Genomic DNA, 11,732 nt, shown 5'->3' on the forward strand with positions numbered 1-11,732 from the left:
GGTCCCCATGTTTGTGCAACACAAACTTTTCCTGACATTACATTCCAAGTCTATTATTTTAGGGATTGATCTAAATAATTTTCTAAATATTTTATTCAAGTCTAGAGCTAATCAACAAGAATAATAGTTTGGAGTCACAATGTGATTAATTTGTACTGCTCTTATATTAAAAATAAAAGCTTATTCAAAATCTATAATTCTCTTGACTTCTTTAGATTTTACTGATTTTTAACTCTGTGTGTGTGTGTGTCCATGTGGGTATGTCCATGTGCCTGTAGGTGCCCACTGAGTCCAGAAGAGACCATCAGAGGCCCTGGAGCTAAGCTATGGGCAGTTGTCTGATCCCTATTATGGGTGCTGAGAGCCAAGCTCTGGTTCTTATGTGTAGAGCCATTTCTCTAGGCCTCTCCTTTTTTCTTTTCTTTCTTTCTTTCTTTCTTTTTTTTTTTTTTTGCTTATATTGCTATGTCTTAACCACACACCTAAGGTATTTTAAATTTTCAAAATTTGGAGTCTCTTATGACATATTTTTCTAGTTTCCTCCTCATCAAGGCACACTGGGAACTAATTTTGTAAAAGCCCCAAGAGACTCAGGATTTCCCAGATCACTTATTTCAGTTATCAGGATTCTTTGTTTCACTAAAGGGACCTGGCAAGGCAGTACATTCAACTTATACTGCAATTAAGCAATGAAGAAGCCTAAATTTGAAACTCATTCCCTTGGAGGTCTGTCTAGCAGCTCTAAGTGGAAGGGATTCTTATAGTAAGCTTCCTTAATTTCTCTGTCTTTTAATGTTGAACCCCCTATTCGGGCTTCCTAACTGTTTTTTTTTTTTTTTTTAACTAGACGTTCTGAGTTTTCTTAGAAACAAATATCTAATCCTATCCAATTTGTAAGGAATATTTTAGTGGACACACTTCAGAAATAATAGAATAATACACAGCTGAAACCCAGTATCTAGATCTATTATTATTTTACTAGATTAAATAAGAACTGCTGTCTTAAGCTTCAGAAACATCTACTTTATGCTGTTGATATTTACATGGGATGTGATTTAAGACACTCAAATCTAGTCTTTACAAAATAGAATGCCTATTATATGTTTTTTTTTTTTAACATTCATAAGACCTGACTACATACGTCTATACAGAATGGGTTTCATTTCAAGGGGGGTAGAAGATTCCCATGCCAATCGGGGCAAACGGGGATGGGTAATATAATTCAGCAACTGGGATTAAGCTAAGAGGTGCTGGTGACCCATCTGTAGTGTATGAGCTCAGATGTTAATTCTAAGTCAAGCAGAAAAAGACATGACTACAGCAGGACTGGCATCTTTTCAGGCTCTCCTTATTAATGAGTCAGCAAATCCTGAGTCTATCCTCATCACAGCAAGGCTATTAATTATTGAATGTCCATGGCTGAAGTACCAAGAAAACTGGGTGATCAATTCTAGGCTCCAAAGCTTCCTGCAGCTCTCCCCTAGAAGGATGGAAAGGCTACTACCTTCATTATGATTACTAATGTCCCCAGAAAAATCTTCAAGTACTATAAGTAGCCAAGCTTACAGGCGACCATTCTAGTTCCCCATTTTTTTTTCTTCCTAATAGCTAAGATTTTATTGTTGGGGAAAAGTACTGTGAAATGCTTTTCTCAAAGGAATTCTTCTGCCTGCCAAATTTATAAGTGTGAAAAGCTACAGATTATATGAGAGTTCTCCTTTTTTGGCTCCATGTATGGTGTTTGTCTTTGTAAATCTGGCTTATTTAACTTTGCACAATGACCCCCGATTCCATTTCACTTTTCTAAAACTGTTATTTTTTAATGGCTAAATAACTTTCTATTGTGTATAAATACCACTTTTCTCTTTTCCTTGTCCTTTCTTTTTTTAAAAAAAATAATTTATTTGTTCTTAAGTAAAAATGATGTTCTATGACCAATAGCTACTTCAGTGAACAACTTAAACCACTGATCAGTGGTTCTCAATCTTCCTAATGCGCGACCCTTTAATACAGTTCCTCATGCTGTGGTGACCCAGTTCTTTTCATTGCTACTTTATAACTGTAATTTTGCTACTCTGTTATGAATTGTAATGTAAATATCTGTGTTTTCTGGTGGTCTTTGGTGATCCCTGTGAAAAGGTCATTTGATCTTCCCCAATGGGGTTACAGCCCACAAGTTGAGAAACACCAACTTAAATAATGTTTCTTTAAGAAAATTACTCTTGATTTAAGCTAGCAGCACAGTGTTTTGCGTGTACTTCATATTTCATCACATAGAATACTTGAAAGATGGGTACTCAAGCATGGAGGGTTATCATACATGTTATTTTATAATGAAGAAGGGCTTTGTTGAAGCCTTTCAAAATAAAACTGGATTTAAAGAATTTGAGTGTGCCACTGTAAAAAAAAAATGCAACCACTACTAGTGTAGTTTGTGGTCACTGTCTTGATTTCTGCTGTAACATGATAATTTTCTCATTGCTTTTGTACCAAATGTTAATCCTATGAAAACAGCAAATAACATGTTAGTATTGTTTTGAGAATAGTTTTGACCGTACATTTTCAGCAACCTGCAATATTTTGTGAGCTACACATTGAGAGCTACTGATGTGCAATGTGACCCCAATTTATACAAAGAATACATAGAAATATTCACACTAAATATCTGAAAGAATTCCATTTATGTGAACCTTTATAAATGTGTCATAAATTAAAAAGTCGTGACTTTTAGGATGGCCTTTCCTTCAGTCTCTGCTGACTCTTTGTCCCTGAATTTCCTTTAGATAGGAACAATTCTGGGTTAAGATTTCTGAGATGGGAGGGTGGCCTCATCCCTCAACCAGAGGCCATGCCTATCCACTGGATATGGTCTTAACAGTTCCTATATTCCCTTTGTTGGGTATGTCAGTTATTGTCATCCCTGTTGGGTCCTGGGAGCCTCTTGCTATCCAGGCATCTGGGACTTTCTAGTGGCTACTCCCACATCTCCATCCCCCACTACTACACACCCCAATTTCTTTATCCTCTGTACTCCCCGCCCCCATCTCCTCCCGTGCCTGATCCTGCTCCCCTCCCATCTCCCATCTTGCCTCCCTCCCAGGTCTCTCCCTTTCTCTACCTCCTGTGAGTATTTTGTTCCCCCTTCTAAGGACTGAAGCATCCACACTTTGGTCTTCCTTCTTGAGCTTCACATGGTCTGTGAATTGTATTGTGGGTATTCCCAACATTTTGCCTAATATCCACTTATCAGTGAGTGCATACCATGTGTCTTTTGTGACTGAATAACCTCACTCAGGATGATATCCACCAGATCCATCCATTTGCCTAAGAATTTCATGAATTCATTGTTTTTAATTGCTGAGTAGTACCCCACTGTGTAAATGTACCACATGTTCTGTATCCATTCCTCCTTTGAGGGACATCTGGGTTTTTCCAGATTCTGGCTATTATAAATAAGGCTGCTATGAACATAGTGTTGCCCCACCTGGGGATCCATCCCATATATAGTCACCAAACCCAGACACTATTGCTGATGCCAAGAAGTGCTTGCTGTCAGGAACCTGGTATAGCTGTCCCCTGAGAGGCTCTGACAGTGCCTGACAAATACAGATGCAGATACTTGAGGTCAACTACTGGACTGAGCCTGGGACCCATGGAGGAGTTAGGGGAAGGACTGAAGGAGTTGAAGGGGTTTGCAATCCCATAGGAAGAACAACAATATCAACTAACCAGAACCCCCAGAGCTCCCAGGGACTAAACCACTATCCCAAGAGTACACATGGAGGGACCCATGGCTGCAGCTGCATATGGAGCAGAAGAATTGCCTTATCTGGCATCAATGGGAGGCAAAGCCTTTGGTTCTGTGAAGGCTCAATGCCCCAATGTAGGGTGATGGGGGAGCACCCTCATAAAGGCAGGAGGAGGGTGGATGGGATGGGGGTTTGTGGAGGGGAAACCGGGAAGGGGGACAATATTTGAAATGTAAATAAATAAAATAGCCAATAATTTAAAACAAGTTGTGTCTTGTAATGGGTGTACAGATCCCTTTTCAGTCTTTTGGCTACAATCAAGTTTGATGCTTGTATAGAATATTAGTTTTAATTGTTTTTAGCTGAATTAACAAATAGTGATTATATTCCTGTGCAAAAAAGGTCATTTTATATGTGTACACATTATGGGATGAATAAATTATGTTATGTTACAAAATATATCACATCTACTTTTGTTCCTAACATGGTGATGTTATTTTTAGTCATGGTGTGCAATACATTTCTGTCTCTGTCTGTCTGTCTCTGACTCTCTCTCTCTCTTATACACACACCGTGTGTGTGTGTGTGTGTGTGTGTGTGTGTGTGTGTGTGTTTTGCTGGTGATTAAACCCAAAGTTCCATAAATTATGTTTTTGGGATGTCAGCAGAGAAGGCTGCACTATTTAGAGAATATTTTAGTATCTTTTTCTTTTCTTTCTTCTTTGATTAAGTGGATCAGCCAGAGAAGAAAGAACTTGCACTTAGAAGCAAAAGGGTTGGGGTGAGGGTACAAGAAAAATCTCATCCCAACTCCTTTGCTAAAGGAGCTGAGCTCTCGCTTTGGGAATCCTACCAGGGGTCAGCACCAAAGGTCCTTTTATTGTTCTGATTTTTTTCCCATCTTAAATGAGATTTGGTCACTATATGGTCATTACAGTTGTCTAAGAGAGTCATTCCTTGTCAGAATTTGTTGGGTGGCAGGGCTTGGATGTATGTATGTGTGTGTGTGTGTGTGTGCATGCCTGTGATTGTGTGTGCACATATGTGCAAGGATGCTTAAGTGTCCACTTGTGTCATATTACCACCTCATTTCATCATTCATAATTTTAGGTGTGGTTTATTATAACGTTCAAACAAATGCTCATTTTATCTTTACTCTGAAGCCCATGCCAGCTGCAATTCATCTTACAATTGCTACCAGATTACTTTTTATGTGTATGTTCATGTTTGGAACCAGAGGACAATCTCAGGTACCATTCTCAGGAATTCCATTCCTCCTTTGCTACAGGGTCTCTCACTGGCTTGGAACTCACCAATTATGCTAGACTGACTGTCCAGTGAGGTTCAGGGATCTTGTTGTCTAGGCACCCACAGGGCCAGGATTACAAGTGGACAGTATCACACACAACTTTCTTAAGTGTGTTCTAAAGATCAAACCCAGGTCCTCATACTTATGAGGCAAGGGCTTTGCCATGTAAGCTACCCACCAGCCCTGCTTTTCCTTTTATTTATGCACATTGTAAAGTGTCCTGTTATACTCTGAATAAAAGAGTATTTTGGTACCCAAGCTGAAGGTTTACGACCTTTAAAAACAAACAAAAAGAACTTCTTCTCCCTCAATTATCAGTGTTATCATTATCGCTCCTCTTCCACAGGTTCTGTTTTTCCGTTTCAGGGAAATTAGCTTCTTCCCTATCAAAGGAACAGAATTCCTACCGCTGTCTTTCTTCATATCATTTCTCCTTTCTAGGCCACTCTTCTTTGCTGTCCTTCAGGCTAGTCTTAAGGGCATCCTTCATCCTCCCAGACAAGCACCTGACCCTCACCTTGACCCAGGTACAGTAGTCCCTATGTGTTCATCTTCCTTACCGTTGCAGCCAGACTTAATTAAAGCACCAGAACAACTTTTTGCCGTTTGCAACATACACTTTATTGATGGTACACATATGAAGTCTTTGGTGACAAAATTCAAGTCAAAACAAGTAAGAGCTGAGTAGGCCATTCACGGACAGGATTGCTATTAGTTCACATAGAGGACCCAGGGAAAATCCCCCATCCAAGCAGCACAAGCCAAACCACAGGACTACAGGACTACGGGACTATTTGGTATTCAGAAAATGGTTCAGCATAAAGCTGGTGACTATCACAGATAACATCACTCTGAATTATTCAAAACTGGCAGCTGAATAATTCCTGTACTACACACACAAGGAGAAAAACAATAGTGTCTCATTGTTAATGCTTCCCAACGGTAAAACAGAGGGATCACACATCTGGAGGGCACAGATCAATCAGAATTTGTTTACCAGCTTTATAACTTTCACTTTCACTAAGAGGTCGTGGTGATTTGCTAAGGCTCGAATTTTCTTCACACACACCCCAGACGTAGTGCATAAGTAAAACAGGGACCCCTTGTTGAATTCCCTGTAGTTGAACACTTCTGCTCTGAGGTTGTCAAAGATAATCTCAAATAGAGTAAGCGCATTAATAAGAATTTCTGATTCCACATAAGAATTATAAAGGGAACTAAATGATGATGGCACCTGGGTACCGAGAAGTTTCTTTAGCATGTCCGGATTTTCAGCAAAGTTTGAAAGTATTTTCAGAATCTCAACCTTGATTTTTCCACCCCCTTGAGATAACAAGCGGAAAAAGTTTGCAATGGAATTGACAAGCAGGTGCTGGTAGTCATTAGTAATAGTCATGTTTGTTAAAAATTTTAGCCCAACTACCTGTACCGCTGAGTTCAGGTTAGAAGCCATGATATCATCCATCACTTTATTCATGTACACCTGAAGTCTGCCCTGGTTTTCATAATTTTCACTCAGGTTATTCATGGCCATTAAAGCTTTTTCCTTAATGTGGGGGTCAGTTTTGTTGATCATGTTTGCAATAATTGGGAGGCCTCCCAACTTTCGGATTGTTTCTTGATTACATGAATAATTGGCATTGTTGCTCAGGGTGAGCAGGGCTACTTGCTGAATGAAGGGATCGTCTGACTTCTGAAGCAAGGCTAGGACTTTCCTGAGATCTCGAACACCTAGAATCTCATCGATTTCGTATGGAAAGGGGCGCTTATGCATGGGAATGGTTCTCTTCCCCTTCCCTCTCTGCGGGATGTCCGGCTCAGAGTCAGAATCAGATTCTGTATCAGTCCACCCAGATTCCCCTTCCTCAGATTCAGGAATCTCTGCTAGGAAGGCCTGCCCTCCATTAGCAGAAGCCGCAGCAGCAGCTGCAGCCCCATCACCAGGACGGAAACCCATCCCCAATTCATCCACTTCAACCTTGTTCTTCCTATTTTTGCCCTTGCCTCCATTCCGGTTCTTGTTTCCACCCTTGCCTCCTCCACCTTTGGGTACAGCTCCAGTGGCTGACCCAGCCTTAGGTATAGCCCCAGTGTGAGCTCCAGGGGCTGCTGTCTTGCCAGTGGCTGCTGTCTTAGAGGACCCTGAAGCCCCAGGAGTCTCTGCAGCCCCAGAATGCATGGGCAGAGAAGCATCAGCTACCATGGCAGGTGTTGCGATTCTAGGAGTCTCTGTGGCTTCAGTAGCTGCTGCCACCCTAGGGACCTGCATGACCTCTGTGCTTGCTGTCCTCTGGGTAGATGCTGCTGCCCTAGGAGTTGCTGCCCCTCCGGAAGGCACTGCTGCCCCTCCGGAAGGCACTGCTGCCCCAGAATACTGTACTGCCCTAGGAGGCACTACTACCCCAGTAGATTGGGCTGCCACAGGATGCACGGCTGTCCCAGGAGACTGGACTGTTCTGCCAGGCACTGATGGGACTCCCCTGGGAAGTACTGATGACGGAGGTGGAAGGGGAGGTATCACAGTCCCAGGAGACTGGGTTACCCTGGAAGCTGCTGCTGGCCCAGCAAAGTGGGCTGCCACAGGAATGTAGACTGCCCCAGGAGGTGCTACTACTGCCCAGGAAGGGGCTGCTGACACAAGAGATTGGACTGCCATGGGAGGTACTGCTGGCCCAGGAGACTGGACAGCCCCAGGATGTGCCACTGCCCAGGGAATTGCTGCTGGCCCAGTAGACACTATTGTTGGCGAAGGTACCACTGGCCCAGGAGACTGGGCTATCATTGGAGATACTGCTGGCCCAGGGGATGTTACTGTCACAGAAGCCTCTGTGGTGCTGGGAGCTTCCAGCACTTTGGGAGCTCCTACGATTTCTGGAGCCTCTGTAGCAGTGAGACCCCCTGCCACCTTAGGAGGAGGTGTAACTGCACAGGTAGCTGAAGTCATGACTACTGATGCCATATTAGCCTCAGTTCTAGCCCCATTTACCTCCTGGACCTTACTTTCTGCCCCATTCTGAACCTTAGGACTGGGTGCAGCTGGTGCCACTTCTTCAGCTACAGCTGTGGCAAGATTGGAGGCTTCTCCTTGGGACTTGTTCATTGTCTCAATATCGACAGGGGTTGGGGGACTGAAGCCTGGCCCAAGGTCAATTGTGAATCCAGCTCTGAGGCCCGTTCTAGCCCTGCTTCCAGTACCCACAGAGGCCCGGTTCTTGGGCTTGGTCAGTCTCTTCTTCTTCTGGTCTTTGCCCCTAGTATATTTGTAGACACAGTACCAGGCACTTGCCCCAATCACTATTCCAGCAGCTACACAGCCAGCATCCCGAGCTCGGCTCATGGTACACCTGGAGTGATTCTCTGATCCAGGTCGTGGAACTGGCTTGCTTAAGTGAAATGTATACACCAGTCCAATCGAGGCTCTCAAGCTCGGGTCTGAAAGTTCTTCGGAGGCTGCAAGCTGAGCTGGACCTAGTGGGAGTAAACATTGGGTATGAGAGGCACAGGTGTCACAGGCTGTGCTTGCTGATTTAGAGATTAGCTGCAGGCTGTATCTTCAACTTTACCTTCCCAGTGCCACTACCCATAATTTATTTGTTCCTAAATGGTGTGTGTGTGTGGGGGGGGATAATATGGAGCCTGGCAGAGAGGGGGAAATTTGAGATTCACCTATAATATCCCAAACCCCATTCAAATGTCCTCAGATAGTGCTCATGTACATACCAGCTTCCTGGGATCAGGGACAATTGCCACTGTGCTCGCAGCTGCAGAGCCTGAAGGTAGACAGATCTGTGGATAGATGACAGGTGGTTTTGTACTTTTGGTAGACAGATTGTTCTTTCTCCCCTGACTTGCACTCTGGTGGGCCAAAAAAATTATCCCTTAGGACTACACCTCTTCTCCCCCAACTTACAAAGACAGATTCCACACGCCCCCTTCCCTGCACCAAAAAGGACACTCCAGGACAAAGGTGTCTAAAAGAAAGGAAAGAGTCAGGAGAAAGTATTCTGGTTCTGTTTGGGCCTCTGCCACACCCACACCAGGGAATCACCATATCTCACCTCACCCCAAACACTGACCTGCAAGAATTCAGAGGTCTGTATCCTACCTCGAATTCAGCCAGAGCTTCCTGCGGAGGACAGGCTGAAGGACAGGAATACAGACTGCAGGGGCAGACTAAGAACCTGGTGGACATATATCAGCATCCAGAACAATAGTCTCAGGGTTAGCTTTCTCTTCTTGGCACAGCACAGTGGCAAAGAATTCCACCTTTCAATTCCTTTAATTCTACCCTCTCACATCCCAGCTATCCTGGTCCCCTCCCCCCATTTGCGCAGGCTCCCCAGGCCTCAACGCCCCCTTCTCTTTCGCCCCACCTCTGGCCGCCATTTTTCTGAGACACAGCGCCACACCCCTTCTACTGCTGCAATGAAGCGGAGGGAGCAAGGCAATGGCTGGCTAAGATGCAGCAGGGGGATTCCTGCCAGATATTCTAGTGTTCCCCGCTTATGCTCAGCTCTCTTCACCCCCCACCTTCTTGGCCTAGCTCTGGCCCGCAGAGCCAGGGCCTCTAGGCCCGCCTTCTCAGCTTCAGGGTCTTTATTTTCTGTGGTTTCTCTCCTCTGAGCTCCACCTTCCATCCCCATCCCAAACCCCAGACAACCGCCATTTCTTTAGCCCGCGTACCCGAATTCCCTTTTCAGGGCCAAAAGGACCAGGGTGAAGGGCTGGTGGGCCGCAGGTGTCTGGAAAGCAGCTTGGCAGTTAGCATGGCGGTCTAATACCAGATTCTCTCACGGTCCCCCAGCCTGTGAAGCCCGTACAGCTCCAAATGCTCCATCTCTCCCACAGAAGCTGGCACACCCATTTGCTAGCACCCTAGAAAGGCAGGGGGCTGGGAGGGGAGGGGAGGGAAGGGGAGGGGAGGGAGCAGGGTTGTGGCAGCAAGGTGTCTGAAAAGGGAGGGTGGGAGTGCAAAATAACGATTGCTTCCAAATTTCAAGTCCCTGCCGGCCACCCGATCCCAAGCCCCTTTGCTGGGATTGTATGTGCTACCGCATTTTACTTCTCCTGCCCCCTCCTCTCAGAATGGCACGGCAAGCAAGGGAGCCGAGCCGAATGTCAAAATAAAACCGCAAAAGAGCTGGGGGAGAAGCAAGCGGTTTCTTCCATTAAACCGGATAGTCCTTTCATGCCATTCCTCCCCTCCCCCGCTGCCCACCAAACTCCGCTGTGCCGGAGATCCCAAGTCTGGAAAACCTCGGCCAGCAGAGAGTGCAGAGGCGCCTGTGGCCTTGGCCTTCAGCATCCCTAGGCGATTTCTATACCGCCCCCCCCCTCCCGGAACAGAGAATGTTCATTCTAACACTCACCTGGCCACTTCTGAGGGAATTTTCTCTGTCTCGCTAGGCTGACGGCAGCTTTAATAGCGTTGGTACCCGGAGGAAGATGGCAGGGATGGCCGTAAGGCTTTAAGTACCTTTGCCCACGTCAGCTCTTGGTCACGTGGGACCCGCATCACCAGTAAGCTTGGGTCCCCGAATTCCACTCCCACCAAGAGCACAAGCCCCCTCCTTTATCCTACTACCTCTTCCCACCACAGCAGGTCCTGTCAATCATTCAGGGACTTTGTGACCTCTGAGGCCCTAAGTAGCCCCTTCTCCCTATGCGAACCTTCTTTCTCTGGTTACTGGGGAGGAGCAACAGCTTTTAGGAGAACTGTTGACATTTTTTTTTACCTTGTTTTTTTTCTCTCTCTTGTGGAATTATCTCGAGTTTTTCCTGGGTTACTCCAAGCTTTTCCCTCAATTCTCCATCGTCCAGTCCCTACTTACACTGACCGTTTCCCTTGCCATTGAGTTTCTGCTCCTGTACATATAAGATAAGGGACAAATATCAAAGAGGAAGCAAGAACTGGACGTGACATCTGCACTTCTGGGAGACCCCTTCTTTGTTTTAGAAACTGACTACACCTTTATTTTTTACAGGAAGAAGACACAATAAAACAAGAACTCAGTGTGAGAAATAGTAGCAAAAATGAACAGAAGCGTTTTGTTTAAAATAAAGGTTTCTCTCACATTAATTTTGCTTAATTTTTATCACAAAGACAATGAATACTCTTGGCCACATGAGAAACAGATTTCAAAGCGTGCTAAGTACTTGACCATCTAAACGTGTATTTTTCTTGATAATATAAATATATTTTCATATGATCTATGAATTGATCCATGAACAGGCATTCAGTGGTCATACCTTATTTATTTTGGACAAATAATATCCTATATTTATTCTAATGGGATTGCTTTTAAGTTGAATTAGTAGGCAATCTCTTTTCTTGTTAGAGAAATACATTTACTCAACATAACCATGTTGTTGCTTACTGCTGTGTGAATCTTCTGCAATTTTATGGCTGTCACCATGACAAATTTGAACACCTGTCCCTGGTTAGGTTCCAGTTTAGTGATTCATCTTCAAGGCTAAGAAAAGTAATTGTGAGATGGGTGCAGGATGCTAAAATCCTCCTTGCTCTCTTCAGAAGGATAGAAGCTGCAGTTCCACTACCCGCTCTAGTACTCCTGAGTCCTGAATGATTCCCTGTGTGCAGACATCTGACCATGTTTCTTACTCCCAAATTATATGGACAGGACATCGAAGTGGTGACATGGGTGAAGGCCTTT

At 44.5% G+C, this 11,732-nt stretch overlaps 1 protein-coding gene across 5 annotated transcripts; it reads right to left on the reverse strand.

Annotated features, from left to right (window-relative positions):
• Positions 1-5,654: 5,654 nt before the first annotated feature.
• Positions 5,655-10,723, reverse strand: Armcx2 (armadillo repeat containing X-linked 2). Of its 5 annotated transcripts, none has more exons than XM_021188074.2 (6): positions 10,428-10,723; positions 9,742-9,949; positions 9,135-9,239; positions 8,969-9,029; positions 8,779-8,844; positions 5,655-8,526 (listed from the first exon to the last, which is right to left on the reverse strand). In XM_021188074.2, the coding sequence occupies exon 6, from the start codon at positions 8,393-8,395 to the stop codon at positions 6,041-6,043; it is 2,355 nt and encodes a 784-aa protein (XP_021043733.1). In that variant the 5' UTR covers positions 8,396-8,526; positions 8,779-8,844; positions 8,969-9,029; positions 9,135-9,239; positions 9,742-9,949; positions 10,428-10,723; the 3' UTR covers positions 5,655-6,040. The 5 variants fall into 5 exon arrangements, with proteins under 5 accessions (XP_021043733.1, XP_021043732.1, XP_029390239.1 ...); XM_021188073.1 differs by having other exon boundaries at positions 9,742-10,007; XM_029534379.1 differs by having other exon boundaries at positions 9,164-9,239; positions 9,742-10,007; positions 10,428-10,529.
• Positions 10,724-11,732: the final 1,009 nt, after the last annotated feature.

Source organism: Mus pahari, chromosome X, assembly GCF_900095145.1.
Source record: "Mus pahari chromosome X, PAHARI_EIJ_v1.1, whole genome shotgun sequence".
Lineage (NCBI taxonomy): Eukaryota > Metazoa > Chordata > Mammalia > Rodentia > Muridae > Mus > Mus pahari.